At 40.0% G+C, this 14,787-nt stretch overlaps 1 protein-coding gene across 1 annotated transcript in view; it reads left to right on the forward strand.

Moving 5' to 3' along the window:
* The window catches only part of LOC102781712 (contactin-associated protein-like 4), an 82,800-nt gene that overhangs the window by 42,322 nt on the left and 25,691 nt on the right, over positions 1–14,787 (forward strand). The window contains exons 6-14 of the mRNA XM_087850035.1: positions 2,298–2,473; positions 2,593–2,718; positions 4,445–4,709; positions 5,570–5,719; positions 5,948–6,119; positions 10,919–11,025; positions 13,256–13,375; positions 13,559–13,759; positions 14,394–14,556. Coding sequence (XP_087706161.1) covers positions 2,298–2,473; positions 2,593–2,718; positions 4,445–4,709; positions 5,570–5,719; positions 5,948–6,119; positions 10,919–11,025; positions 13,256–13,375; positions 13,559–13,759; positions 14,394–14,556 — 1,480 coding nt within the window. The remainder of the gene's footprint in view (positions 1–2,297; positions 2,474–2,592; positions 2,719–4,444; positions 4,710–5,569; positions 5,720–5,947; positions 6,120–10,918; positions 11,026–13,255; positions 13,376–13,558; positions 13,760–14,393; positions 14,557–14,787) is intronic.

Genomic DNA, 14,787 nt, shown 5'->3' on the forward strand with positions numbered 1-14,787 from the left:
AACAAAATTAGATTTAGAGCTGCAGCGAAGTGCTGAAATGCAGAAGTAGACAGCAGATTATGAGGCGGTATTGCCCTGGGTAGCTGTCTGAAATGATTTAAAACAAGGACCTATGTGAAAATTAAAACAGCTTTGAGGAACTTTTCAAAGTAAAAATAACATTGGAGAAAAAAAATCTTTTTTTATTCTGAGGGCATATACTAAATTAAGATGATGTCATACTGGGAAATTTCCAAAAGTCCATCAGATACTTATACAACAAATATTCCAGAGAAGGATCTTCTGGACAGGAAAAAGCTTTTACGGTGGGATAATAAAAAATTCAAGAGTTTCACATTGTTTTGCTTATCTTCATGGCCTGTTTTCGAATAATTTAAAGATGTCATGTGAACTTTTCTGGTAAATAAAAATTATGTATACATTCAACAAATGTGCTGAATGCATTTCCTTCCTCATAAAACATTTTTAAAGTTGACTTCTTGCACAATTTGAACTTGTATTGAATTGTTTACCTCCATGTTCTTTTTTTCCCCAAACCATCTGCCTCTCTCTTGCTTTCGGTGCCATATTGATGTAATAATTATAATAAATGTATTTGTCTCTTTGGCACCTGTTGCCAGCTGTTTAACACTGGAATATTGTGAAACCATTGGTATGAAGGTGTATTGCATCACTGGTATGTGTGTGCATGAGAGAAGAATAATGTGGACTCAGCTGGCACGAGAGATGGTGTTTTTATTATTAATATTTCCAGTCATCTGCTGTCAGGTTTTGGTGAGCACGAGTGGATTGTAGCCTCAGTTTTATGTTCTAAACTAGAGTGGCATCCAGTGTGGTCTTTTTCTGCTGAAGCCAATCTGCTTCAAGGATTTATGTGTTGTGTGTTCAGAGATGCTCTTCTGCATTCCCTGGTTTTAGAATAATCCTTTAATTGTCCCACAAGGGGAAATTTGGATGTAACAGCAGCAAGAAAGACACATATACAAACAAACAAACAGTACACAAGACACAGAACGGAAACATACACAGTTTTTACATATTTACATCAAGGACAATGGTTACCAAAAACACAGTACTGTACCGTTATTAATTAAATAAAATTAAATACAGATAAGAAGCAAACCCTGGTTATAGTGTGAATCGGTTGATAAAATAGTGCAAGTTACAGCGCTGATGTAATCATCTTTGTTTTTTGGGAGCAGTTTTGATTGTACAAACTCACCTAAATCATCTTCCCCACTGTGATGCTCATTGTGAGCTTGACCAGGTTGTTTTAACTATGTCTACATGATTACATGCATAGAGTTACTGCCATGTGATTTGGTGTAATGAGCAGCTGAAGCAGGTGTAAAGTGGCTTGTGAGTGAATATTTTACCCAAAACACAGAAGTTATTAGTATAGTAAAAAAACAAAACAGTTGTCAGTAGACTACACCTTTGCTCAGTTTCCCTGTTTCTCTTCATCCTTGTGCGGCGCAGACATCAGTCTGCTGATCAGTGATGACTACTCCCATCTCTTTCTCAGGTCTCTCCCTTTTTTGCGCCAACTATCTGTTTGACAGATCAATTATGATTGATGACAGAACACAGTGAACTTGGCCCCAGTCTGTCTCCCTTTCTCATTCACTCATTCTTTCTTTCCCCACACAGACATAGTCTCCTTTCAAACAATATCTAATTCATATTTAATGACAGAGTGCATTTAGCTCGCCCATCACTCAGTGAAAGTGCTTCACTCTGCTGACACTTTGGGGAGTAGAAAGAATCAGAAGCATTTCACTGGACATTTTTGTTATACCCATCTACCTCTCTTTCTCTTTTTCTCTACCCCGTTTAGTGTTAATTACTGAATGTTTCGCCATCTGCGTTTTCTGGTTCTTTCTGAAATGTAGACCTAGCCTTGGTTTTGTTTCCAAGATATAAACCCCGGCAGAAAACTGTGACACCGTGGCACCACTTCAGAGACCTAGAAAACAGCGGGGAGTTCAAGATGATGAGAAATTTGAAACTTCATTTCCAGAGAGGAGGAGGAGGAGAAGCGATAGCTCCTGCTGTGCAGTTAGAAATAAATATGTCAGAGTCAAATTCTTTCACTGCAGAAACAATTTGGAGGAAAACTGAATTAAAATAAATAGTTTCTACATGGAAAAGATCCTGACAGCCTGCAGAAAGAAAAGTCAGTGATGTAATACTTATCGCCATCGGTAAAGAAAAACGTTTTAAGATTCGAGCGTTCTCTCTTTTAACCACTGTTACTACATGATCGTGTCATTCTTCGTCTTCCTCCCACGCGCCAGGAAAAAGTTTGTCTCCTGACAGCCGGTATCTTGTGACTCTGGGCAGCCTGCTAGACGACCAGCACTGGCATCACGTTGCAGTGGAGCATCACAGCAATCACCTCAAGCTCACAGTGGACAAAAGCACAGAGTGGGTGCACATCTCACCAACATTTGCACATTGGGACCATGATCAGGTATGTATTTGAGGATAGGATGATAACTCATGAAAAGACAGATGGCAGAAAGACACAAATCTCGCAGCTGCAGACATTTTATTGTATCTGCTTGTTTGTGTACTCTGTCTCCTGTACAGATGATACTGGGAGCACAGCAGGGCTTCAGCTATACGTCATTCTATGGCTGTCTGGAAAACCCAGTTTACAATGGCCTGCACCTGGTAGACCTCGCTAAACAAAAAGACCAGCGGGTTACAGTGAAGGTAAACTTGCTCACAGTGTGCTGCTGAAAAAGCTATTTTGTGTATCTTTCACAATGTGTAGACAGGAGTCAAAGTAGAACTACATAGTTATAAGTAAAACTACTTGATTTAAACAATAAACAGATAAATAATTCTTAAAGGGCCAGATGTAAAAAATAATGTCACAATATTCATGTATTTAAATGCATGTAAAAATGTGATTAGGAATTAATTTAGTTTTAAAAAGTTCAATATAGTTCAATGTATCTCTCTGCATATTAAATATTTTCTGTCAGGCGTCTATTATAATAAAAATGGCACCTCAGACCAACATCTAGTCAATCTAAACTCCAGCTAAGTTCTGTCCTCTTGATGTCTGCCTGGAGGTCTCTGTCCAGGTGTTTCTTGACTGTCCTTTCTTTCTCTTTCCTTCATTGCATGTTAGAGCTTCTCTGGCGATGCTTGGTGATGGTTTTATGATGACCTCAGCTGACCAGCTGCTTTTGAATCTCACACCGTGAGATTAAAACTTCCAGATGTTGATACACTGATAGCTTTTGAGTCTCTCTCCTTCTGTGAGGGGAGTATCATCTTCCAACTTGCTAGTCCTGTTTGACTGGATGGCATCCACCTCCTAGACTCATTACTAGCAGAGTGATCTTACATTTATGTCTATGCTTTATACATATTGACAGCATGGGCACATATTGTATCTCATTTTTCTTGTCCTGTTTTTTAGAGGAGAGTTTGACTTTCTTCTTTTTTCTCATTAATTCTGGAGGCCCTTCTGCTATCTACACAAACCTCTAACTATTCATAATGTGGAATATTTGTTTATAACGAGCATGGATGCTGAAACTGACTACAAACACACTTTGTAGAGACAATTTTAATGGATGTTGAAATGATGAAGTCGGGTAAAAAACAAATATTTTAGTAAAAACGGTGGAAAACTACAAATGCAACACATAAGAGAACACACTGGCATTTATATAGTGCCGTTCAAGTCTTTAGTGACCACTCAAAGTACTTATACCTGCAGGTCACAAAGTGCCTCTTTACATATATTTATGCAGCACTTTATTTGTTTTATTTACCTTGCGTCCACATCTGCAGTCAATTTAAATTCACCAATTAACCTTGTTTGCTTGTGTGTGTGTGTTTGTGCACATGAAAATGTATGCGTGGCTTTTAGATCTCGTCCAGCTACAGCAATATGTACAAGAAAACTGACCATCTTTAGCTTTCACCTCTTCAGTCTGCATTGCTCTATATTGCTTTGACTACCCCACAAAGAGCTTTTAGATTTGATCAAGTGTCAGTGTGCTCTGTGCTGAACTGAAAATAGAAACCCAGTATTCCCATTGGAGGACATGGAATGGAACGTGTCACTGTTGCTGCCCCAGCGGTGGATTTACTGCAATTACCACTTCTCGAAACTATAAGCCTGCTTCTCACTCTCTCGCTATCTGTTTTTGCCTCTCCAAACTTCTGCTCCCCGGTGTGACCTTAGAAATCTTTTGGCTGACATTGGTCTTCACTAAGATCTGCCTGTGCTTATATTAAGCCTGACTATAATCATCATGGTAATGCTCCTATGCTTTTTAAAGGAGAATTGCTGATGACATCTTTGTGTGTTTGGGTGGCACCAGACAGCCTTGGAACTAATTTATATTCAGACATGATTATTTTCTATACTAATTTCATATCTTTTCCTGTCTCCTCTTCTCTTCTCCATCTGTCTCAGGGCAATGTGACCTTTTCATGTTCTGAACCCGTTTTTGTTGCCATGACGTTCACCGGCCCCCAGAGTTTCCTTCGGTTACCAAGGATAGATCAATCTTCACTGGGTATCTCAGTGGGGCTTCAGTTTCGGACATGGAACAAGGCCGGGCTGCTCCTGACCTTTGAACTCCCAAATCGAGAAGGCAGAGTCTGGCTTTACCTGAGCAAAGCCAGAACACATTTACAGATCCACAAGTCTGGCAGGGCACCCCTGGAGCTCAACGCAGGTCAGTCTGCCCGCCTCCATCCTGCCTGCACTTACTAACTGGACTAATTTAAAGCCGTGATGTAAAAAAGGAGCTTAATGTTAGAAATTCAGTATCAAAAATCGTGATATAAAATTTCTGTTTTGAGCCCAAAACACTGGAAGGCAGCAAGCTGATATCATCCAAACATCCAAATTTACTGATCAAGATACAAAATCCTGACCAGCTTCAGAAAGACATTTTTGTAGTTAAAACTGACTCCCAAACATGACAGATGTCCAAACTAAACCATAATTAGTCTGTAATCACCGGGCTCATGTCTGTCCAGCCCAATTTTACTTTTTAAGTGCGTGTGTGTGTGGGGGGTGTGTGTGTGTGTATCCATGATTGTTTATGTTAATGAGAGTGTGGGGAGTGAGTTGGAGGGCGGGGTGGGGTGGGCTGCTTTTAATCATGTAAAGCACTTTGTGCTACATTGCTGTATGAAAAGTGCTTTATAAATAAAGATTGATTGATTGATTGATAGTATGAAGTCTGTTTGATGGCTGAGTGTTCAAATGTGAGAATTACACAGGTATTTTTTAGGTATCCTTCTTTTTGTATGCTTGCATGATTTTTCCAAGTGTCACCATTTCCTAATAGAAACTACTTCCAGCAGTGAGAATAGAACTGAATGAAATTATGTCCTGTTATAGGCTGTGTGGGATTTGAGAAAGTGCAAAATTATTCTTCTAGCATTGTTGGGAGTTCTTATGTTATAAGGTATAATATCATACACTTAAAGATTCCTGAGCAAGAACCATCTTCTATTTTTTCCATTTTCAATGAATTAGAATTGAAACATGATATCAACATAAAGACATATATGTGTGGCTCTTCAGGTTCAGCTCTGAATGATGGTCAGTGGCACTCTGTGGACTTGATATCAGGAGGAGGACGTCTGACCATCACAGTGGATGGTGATGAAGGAGCCAGTGCTCATGCGAGCCCCTCATTTTTAATTACCACAGGAGGTCATATATTCTTTGGTGGTAAGCGAGAAATGAACGATAAAACACATGCATCATTATTCATCTTTGTCTATATAATCGAATCTTGCAACGCAGTGCATTCAGTTTAGTTTTATTTATATAGCGCCAAATCACAACAACAGCTTTATATTGCAAGTTAGAGACCCTACAATAATGGTGGTATGGTAGAATGATGGCTTGATTTCTCCTGTGTTTCATTTACTGATTGATGTTTTCTCTTCTGTCCAGGTTGTCCTGCTGAAGAAAATAGCCAGGAGTGTTTGAACCCCTTCAAAGCTTTCCATGGATGCATGCGTCTACTGACTGTGGACAACCGGCCATTGGACCTGATCAAGGTGCAGCAGAGGCTGATCGGAAACTACAGTCACCTGCAAATCGATATGTGCGGCATTATTGACAGGTAAGACCTAAAGGGGCCGTTTGCGACACTGATTTATGTAAATGCCGTGTATTGGGTATTGCTTATGTCCGTCTCTCCATTTGTCCAGGAAAAGAAACGCATTATTCTATGTAATGCATTTGTTGTATTAACGAGGATTGTCAGAAAAGAGGATTCACTGGCATTAAAATGTTTGATTTTGTTTTCACGCTTGCTTTGTAAACCTTCTTAATCTCCCTCTGAAGCCTTTTTGTGAAATGGGGTCGCATGTGGATTATTAGGCAACAGTGAATCTGATACAAACGCAATATGCGTCAATGTTTCCCGAAATGTGTTCTGGCTAAGAAAACGTCATAATTTTTTCATGTAGCTTGTCTCTGTTTCAACTGGTATGAGGAAAATAAACCTGGAGGCGTTCACACACACACACCGAAGCAATTAGTGTTCAGCAGCGTGCTGATTAAACTTTTTTTCAAGTTTCCTGATTGCTGCCTCTTCATTCCTGCTCTTCCAGTTGTTATCTGCGTGGCTGTGCTCTGCATCTGGTGCTGTGCTTTGTATCGACAGTATAACATTTTATAAGGACACCAGCACCGTGCATGCATACATGCTGGGGACTAAAACGCTGTAGCTGAAAAATCATTTTTTACCGTCTGACAGAATCGATGTTTCTGGGATTTCCATATCATAAAATAGTCGAGCAACTGCACTAATATGTCTATTTTCTCTTTCCATACTGCCGAAAATGTCAAGTTAAGCTCCACTGTGTGAGTTTAATGTTGTGCTGTGTGTGAGCAATAACACATTGCTCTCAGAACATGACATTAGACCTTTTTCCAAATCATTAGAGCCCACTGGTGAATGGCACACATATTACCCACAGAGCAGCTTTTGTTTCAATAAAATGTCAACTTGAAAAATTGATTTACACTTCTCCAACCCCTCACCTCCAACCCACAGCACACTTTTGTTGAAATAAGTGGTGCTTGATTGATCATATGCATACCAAATGTATCAGTGGACTCTCAGGCTTGATTGAAAAATGTATAAAAAAAGAATGATAAATGCAAATATTTAAAGTGGTGGAGTGCTGCAACTGGCTTCATGCCAACTTACTTTGAGAAGAAAAGAAGCAAAGAAATTGGGTGTTAAAAAAAACTAACTTTACCATCTGACAGGGCTGCTGAGTAAGTCTTTTTCTAACAGCAAATTTCCCCCTGACTAAAAGATTAAAAATACATGCTGCTCTCCCTCCCCTTCTTTTTCACTCTCCGCAGTCACAATTTGCTGACCTCATTTCCCCTTCCAAATATATTTACGTACTCATTCACCGCTCTATTCATCCAACCTTCGTTCCCTTTGTTGCTCATTCCTCTTTTTCAGCACACCCCAAACTTTATTTCCCCTTTCCTTTCTCTCCGTGTTCTTCTTTTCCTCTCGATGTTTCTGCTGTTCCGCTTCTTTTCCTCCAGTCATCCGCTTTGCTGTTTTCCGTGTTTTACACAGGAAGACCGAGGAGGAAAAAGTTAACAGCAGCACAGTTTTCTCAGACTTGTTCTATGGTGTGTAATTTTGACACGAATTGCTGTGAAAATTCAGGTACTTTTGTCCAGTGATGTATTATTCTCACACATACAACTGTGTACTGTAAATCTGCAAGTTTCCTTTCAATCTTATAATTCTATATTTTTCACTTAGGTCAGGCTTGACTCTCATGCTTGAAGCTGCCTAGGCCTCATCCAAGTAAAATCACAATGCATTAGGTGCAATTACTTTATTTAACACACACTCGCATTAAAAGGCATGAAATATTTTAGCAACTTGAGGTGGCATTTGCTCGGCATACTGATGGTTCTGTTTGCATCCATAAATAGGAGGTTTTGTGATGGCTGTGCTGAATTTAAACATCACTTCTTGTGGATGATTAATCTGGTTTTGCAGTATTTAATATGTGAGGTCCATACAGCACAAGCAGGGCCTGTGGTGATTTATCCTGTATGAGGGTGTCTTACTCGCCCTCTGGCCTTAAGTGCCACCCTCCTGTGCAGCTGATTTTACTCAGCAATTAGGCCACAGTATTAAAGACCGGGGGGGCGCTCCAGCCCTGAGAGCCTTTGTAGCTTTTGCTTGTGAGCTGTGTTTGGCACCGCTTCATCCCACTCAGTGGAGAGTAGGGTGCTTGAGTCATTTTGTCTTTGACTTACTGTTTTGTTTGGCAACAAACTTACAGTTTTATTGTCTTCTTGTCATGGTCCTGAGTCCGACAACTCAGTGCTCTGTGTTTCTTTATAATATTCTGTGTTCTTGTTTATTCTGTTGTCTTTGGGTTCAGTTTGCCATTCGTTAGGGTTTTGTTTTGTGCCTGCCTGCTCCCACTTCTGTGTTCCCTCTGTCTGTCTATGGTGTCACTGTGTCTGCTTGTGAGTCTGTCTGTTCAGTTCAGTGTCTTGTCTGGTTCTCTGTGTCTGTTAGTTTCCTGTTTTATTCTGAAGGTCCTTGTCTTATGTGAGTGTGTTCACTTTACGTTTCCCCTGCCTCGTCAGTTGTGATTTCACCCAGGTGTGCTTCCCTCCTGTCTCCCCAGTGTGTTGCTGGTTCGTCTGTGTTATTTAGTGTTTTCTTGTCTGTGAATCTCCCTGCAAGTCGCTTTCCCTCGTGTTCAGGTTTGTTGTTTAGGTTTTAGTTTTCCCAGTGTAGTTTATGTCTAAGTTCGGTTTTTCGCCACACTCTCCTTTTGTTTGTTGTCACTCGGGTTCTGTGTCAATAAAGCCCTCTCACTTCACTGCATATCCGCAGTGAAGTGAGATCCGCCCCGGCACTTCTCCTCTATTTTGATGGAACATTTTTAGTTTAAATACCCCCTGGACTTTTTAAGGAAACATAACAGTGGTTAAGAACAAGGTTTATCCAGCAGTGGGCTTTCATAGACTCTTAGTTAATAATCATTTGCCTCCAGTGTGGTTATTTTTAAAAAGGTAATATTTATGTAAAGAAAATTGTCGCAGAAGCTGAGATATTGGCATAGGCGTGTTATGTGTATCATACACACACCTGCACATACAAATAGCAAACCAAACCTTCTAATTTAGTGGTCTATTTCTGTACAACTGGCACCAGTCTGCTTTGCTGTCTAATGTTTCAACCCCTCCACCTGTCACTGGGTTTTGTAATATATTTGTTGTTTTAGATTTTTATATAAGTTGGGTTTTTTGTGTTTCTATGTATGTATAGTTTTGTTTTTTCCACTGTCTTTATTGACCATCTTTTTATGCAAGGAGAGGAGATCATTCCATCCTAGATGTCAAAATGAGGCGCCATCCAACCATTTATTAAAAATATCAACTTAATAGGCAAAGTGGCACACATCATGTACATATTAATAATAAATTTGCTTTCCATGTGCATGACCTGCTGGTATGTTTTGAATTTTTAAACAACAGGCTGTCAAACTCACAGCTGGTGCAGCTGCTGTAATAAAATCTGCTTCTTGTCCAGATGTTCCCCTGCATGAAGAACTATATGAGCTCTCTAAATCAAGTTTGTGTGCTAATTGATCAAAGTGTGTTTAAAGTTCACTATAGTTCAGTTGTCTTTACTAATGCCTCGGAAATGATGATGAATTCATTTTCACTTTGAGTCAGCTGTGGTAAGTGACCAAAGTGAATTTAACTTTGGTCACAAAACTCCAAACCAAGGAGGGGTAATTGAGTTGGGCTACTTTCCAGCAGGAACGCCTATATGTTATCTTTAAAGTTCCAACTTTTGTAATGGCATTATTTTTATGTTGTGGTAAAAAGTTTAAAATAAGTAGCGGTAAGATACTCATTTTGTAGTCCATCTTACGAACAGATATTAACATTCTTAACGCAAGCCCATTAGACTTTGTTTTGAGTGAGTGGGGCTGTTACTCAAAATAAGTAATTTATTACACATTACTGGAGATAAATTTCAGGAGCGGGTCCACCCCTCCTAACCTTCCGGTTCTCACCTGTTTATGTTCCCCCAGTTCACCAAGCTGTTCATTCTTGTTTACTGGCCCCACCTCCCCTCTCCTTTTCAATTCTTTAACTTCTTCACTTCTATTCTGTACATGGGGATCTGCCAGGCCCGGGAGCCATCACCAGTCCCAAACTGGAGCTCAATTCATGTCCAAGCCATTCACCTTTACCTACTGAAACACTGTCAAACCTAAAATGAGGACGTGGGCCCAGCTAGTGAAGTTTATTATAAATAGATTTATGAAATCCTTCATCCATCCATCCTTCCATCCATTCGCTTCTGCTTATCCTTTTCAGGGTTGCGGGGGGTGCTGGAGCCTATTCCAGCTGTTATAGGGCGAGAGGTGGGGTACACCCTGTACAGGTCGCCTGTCTGTCGCAGGGCCAACACACAGGGACAGACAACCATTCGCACTCACATTCACTACCGCATTCACACCTATGGGCAATTTAGATTTTTCAATCAACCTATCCCCACAAACTTGCATGTCTTTGGACTGTGGGAGGGAGCCGGAGTACCCATCTTTTGTCTTCAGTTGCCTTTATTGTCTTTGAGACTAAGCAAACAAGTTTTAATAAGACCCCAGAACTGATGCATTCTCTCCCTTTCTCCACCAAACTGGGCATCGAGAGCTACTTGCACTGTTCTCTCATGACGATGGGGTATTTTAAAGCAGTTGCCTCACTGAATAACTGATGCATTAAGCTGAAGACCAATAACACAGAATGATTTGTGTCATAAAGCAGTTCATTAAGTACTTCCCCTGCAACAAAGTTACATAGATATGGAGACGTGTGCTTTCTTTCCTGTCTCTCTCTCAGATGTTCCCCCAGCCACTGTGAACATGGAGGCAGCTGCAGTCAGTCATGGAGCACCTTCCACTGTAACTGCTCTGGGACCGGGTACAGCGGAGCCACTTGTCACAGCTGTAAGGTCATGATGGTTTTTTGAGTGGTGTCGTTCTAAGGTCACAGATCTGTATTTCAACTCATGTTTGTGAGTTTCTGTTAATTAGACCAGCGGTCTCCAACACCCGGGCCTCGGACCGGTACCGGTCCGTGAGTCATTTGGTACCAGGCCGCAAGAGTTGAGGCTCAGGTGTGAAATGTATGGTTTTCAGGGTTTTTATCGGTTTTCAGCGTTGTTATCGTTTTTATCGTTAACTCGGTTTTCCTGGGTCTTTTCACGTGTGTTATGATTAAATCTTCTTTTTTTCGGTACCGGTACTAGTTTTATTTTTATTTGTATTTATCCGCGACACCTTATAGGCCGGTCCGTGAAATTATTGTCGGGCATAAACTGGTCCGTGGCGCAAAAAAGGTTGGGGACCGCTGAATTAGACAGCCTGCTGCTTTAACTTCATTTCCCTTCAGACATTTTTGTGGCAGAAGGTCAAGCAGAGATCTAACTTCTTTCCAGCAGTCATGATTGTAAGCACTCATGGGATAACTCTTAGCACAAAAACAGAGTGATTTAGAGGTCACACAAGAAATAATGAAAGAAATGATACACAACTCTATTGGAAAATACATCCTTTATAAGCACTTTAGTTTAAACCATGAGGCAGTTTCTTAGACGAGCATGTAACATGTGCTTCTTTTTAGCAAAATAATGAATTTCCTTTGCAAAAGCATTGCTATTTTTTTTTCTTCTTTTCGGGGCTTTGTAAAGTGCTCCTTTTTGACCATCTAACAAAACTGAAAATCACTGGATATTTTACAGGACAAGCATGGCTATGCAGTCTTTGTTCAGCAGTGGCAACAGCAGCCTCTGTAAACCATAAGTGGTAATTACAAGATTCTAGTGCATTAAATTAAATGGTAAATGGACTGATGCTTGTATAGAGCTTTATGTAGCACTCTTGTAACTGGGCACTCAAATTGCTCTTTACACCCATTCACTACATTCACCCATTCACAGTGTGCTTTATTCCATGCTTTTAAGTGGTTTCAAGCACGCACAAGAGCACAAGATATGATATCCACATCTATTCATCTGCTGCTGAATAATTTTTGTTAATCAAGGTGCACCAACCTGTGGACATAGATTTGGGTTTAGAGAATATATCTTCAGCTTTTATTGAGGTTTCCATTTTTTTCATTAATTTGACCAGTATAAACAGTACAATTATAATTCATATCAATATAATAATTACAATTATTAGGCAATAATTCATTTTTGTTGCTTTGCACTAATATAAGAGTTAAAAAAAAGACCAGCAAAATTAAATCAGATATATAGCATAAACTTTATTCACTAAACCTTGAAGATATGTAGACAGATACACTTGCAACCATTAGGTGCACCTTTTTTGTACCTGGTTGGACTTGACAAAATGTTCTCTAGTCTGATGATTCTCAATCTTCTATTGTCCAGTCTTGGTGAGCTGTGAATTGTAGTCTCAGTTTCCTGTTCTTCCTCAGTGGCACCCAGTGTGGTCTCCTGCTGCTGTAGCCCATCTGCGTCAAGATGTGACATGCACCTCTGAATGCCTTAGCTCTACTGAACTTCCTATCAGCTCAAAGCAGCCTGGCCTTTCTTCTCTGACCTCTGGAATCACCAAGTCATCTTCACCCAACTACTACTCACTGGATATTTTCTCATTTTCAGACCATTCTCTCTAAACCCTAGAGAAGGTTGTGTGGGAAAATCATCAGTTTCTGAAATACTCAGATCAGCCCTCTATCGCCAACAATCATGTCATGTTCAAAGTCAGTCACATTTATTCTCAGTTATAATGTTTTCCATAAATTAAAAAATACTGGTGCATTAAATTAAATAGTAAGTGGGCTGGCGATCTATATAGTATATAGTTAACTTTATGAGATAGTTTTGACCATGTCTACATGCTTACATGCATTGAGTTGGAACCATATGATGAAGTAATTTAACATATTCATTAACCAGCAGTTGCACAGGTGCACCTATTAAAGTGATGAGTGTATTAAATGGTAAAATGTAGCTAAACAGATAATCCAGTGGAGAAGAGTTGGTCCCTCTGCATCTACATTGTAAAAAAAATCTTAAGTTACTTGCAATATGTTGAACAAGACCAGATGCTGAAAAACAAAATGAGCAACCACTGTGCAGTTGCATAGACAGAAAAACAAACTTAAACGTCTGCAGCGATGATGACGAGGATGTCTCTCTCTCCTCAGCAATATATGAGCAGTCCTGCGAGGCTTACAAACACAAAGGCAACATTTCGGGGTATTATTACATTGATGTGGACAGCAGCGGACCCATCAAGCCACAGCTGTTATACTGCAACATGACAGGTAGCTGATACACACATCAAAACACACACCCGTCAACATGCCTGGCGCACAATCTCTTCCTCTCTCTCTTTCATCCTGCCTTATTCTCCATCTTTCAGTCCTGCATACATACAACATACAAATACAGATACAGGTGAAAATTAAAAACACACGCTTTCCCTTATTCTTCTTTCATTGCACCAGAGGACAACACATGGATGGTGATCCACCACAACAACACAGACCTAACGAGAGTCCAGCCATCACCAGAAGTGAATACATATGAAGTGCATTTTGAATATGCATCTGATGAGGAGCAACTAGCAGCAATCATAAGCCTATCAGAGCACTGCGAACAGGAAATTGCTTATCATTGCAGGAAGTCACGCCTACTCACCTCATCAGGTAAAGACCTTGGATGATCTTTAACGCCAAATTTATGTATTGTTGTGATGCAGTTTAAACATGCAGTTGAAGTTATTTTGGACCAAGCATGGGTACTTCAAGACAATAGTTAAGACTCTTGCATAGTGTGTATTGTGTAACACATTGCATCATAACAGGTTTCTGTTTTTAGTAATAATTAATTGTTTTTTATAATTTGAGATATGATCAACAGAATGTCTGTTTTACCTTTGGCAGCCAGCAGTAATAAAAAAGTAGGACCTTTTGACTTATTAAGGCAGCACAGGTCACTGTGGTTAGCACTGTTGCTGCACCGCAAGAAGGTCCTGAGTTCAATTCCACCATCAGGCCAGGGTGTACCCTGCCTCTCGCCATATGACAGCTGGAATAGGCTCCAGCGCGACCCTAAAAAAGGATAAGTGGAATCGAATGATTGGATGGACCTTCTGATTGAATTTACTACCAAATAGTTGTGGTTGTGATATAAAATCATTCAGTATAGCCATGTCTCTTTCTTTTTGTGTTTCTTTTTTTATTGATTACAATAGTCTACAAAAATGTGTCCCATTATAGAAACATAACTACCATCTGGGGATCGGTCACTTGATATAAGTGATATGTCTGTTTGTTTCAGAGGGCTCTCCACTCAGCTGGTGGGTAGGAGGCCCAGGTGTGGGACAAATGCACACTCACTGGGGCGGAGCTCCACCAGGGAGCCAGCAATGTGCCTGCAGTCTGCAGAATAACTGTGTGGACTCCAGATATCACTGCAACTGTGATGCTGACAGCAATGAATGGTACTGTATATCATAATACTCATATCAAAACAATTATAGTGTGTTGTGTTCCACTATAAAAATAGCTCATAGCCTCGAAGAAAAAAGGATAAAGACTGAACTGAATGAAGATGGGCATAGAAAAAAAAAAAAAAGAATGTGAAATGAACAATGGAAATGTTTGACACCACAGGCATGTTACCTTTTTTTTTTTTTTTTCTTCTTTTTTCTTTTGTTTTACTTTATCTTATT

This window comes from Neolamprologus brichardi, chromosome 13, assembly GCF_056152115.1.
Source record: "Neolamprologus brichardi isolate AB-2024 chromosome 13, ASM5615211v1, whole genome shotgun sequence".
NCBI lineage: Eukaryota > Metazoa > Chordata > Actinopteri > Cichliformes > Cichlidae > Neolamprologus > Neolamprologus brichardi.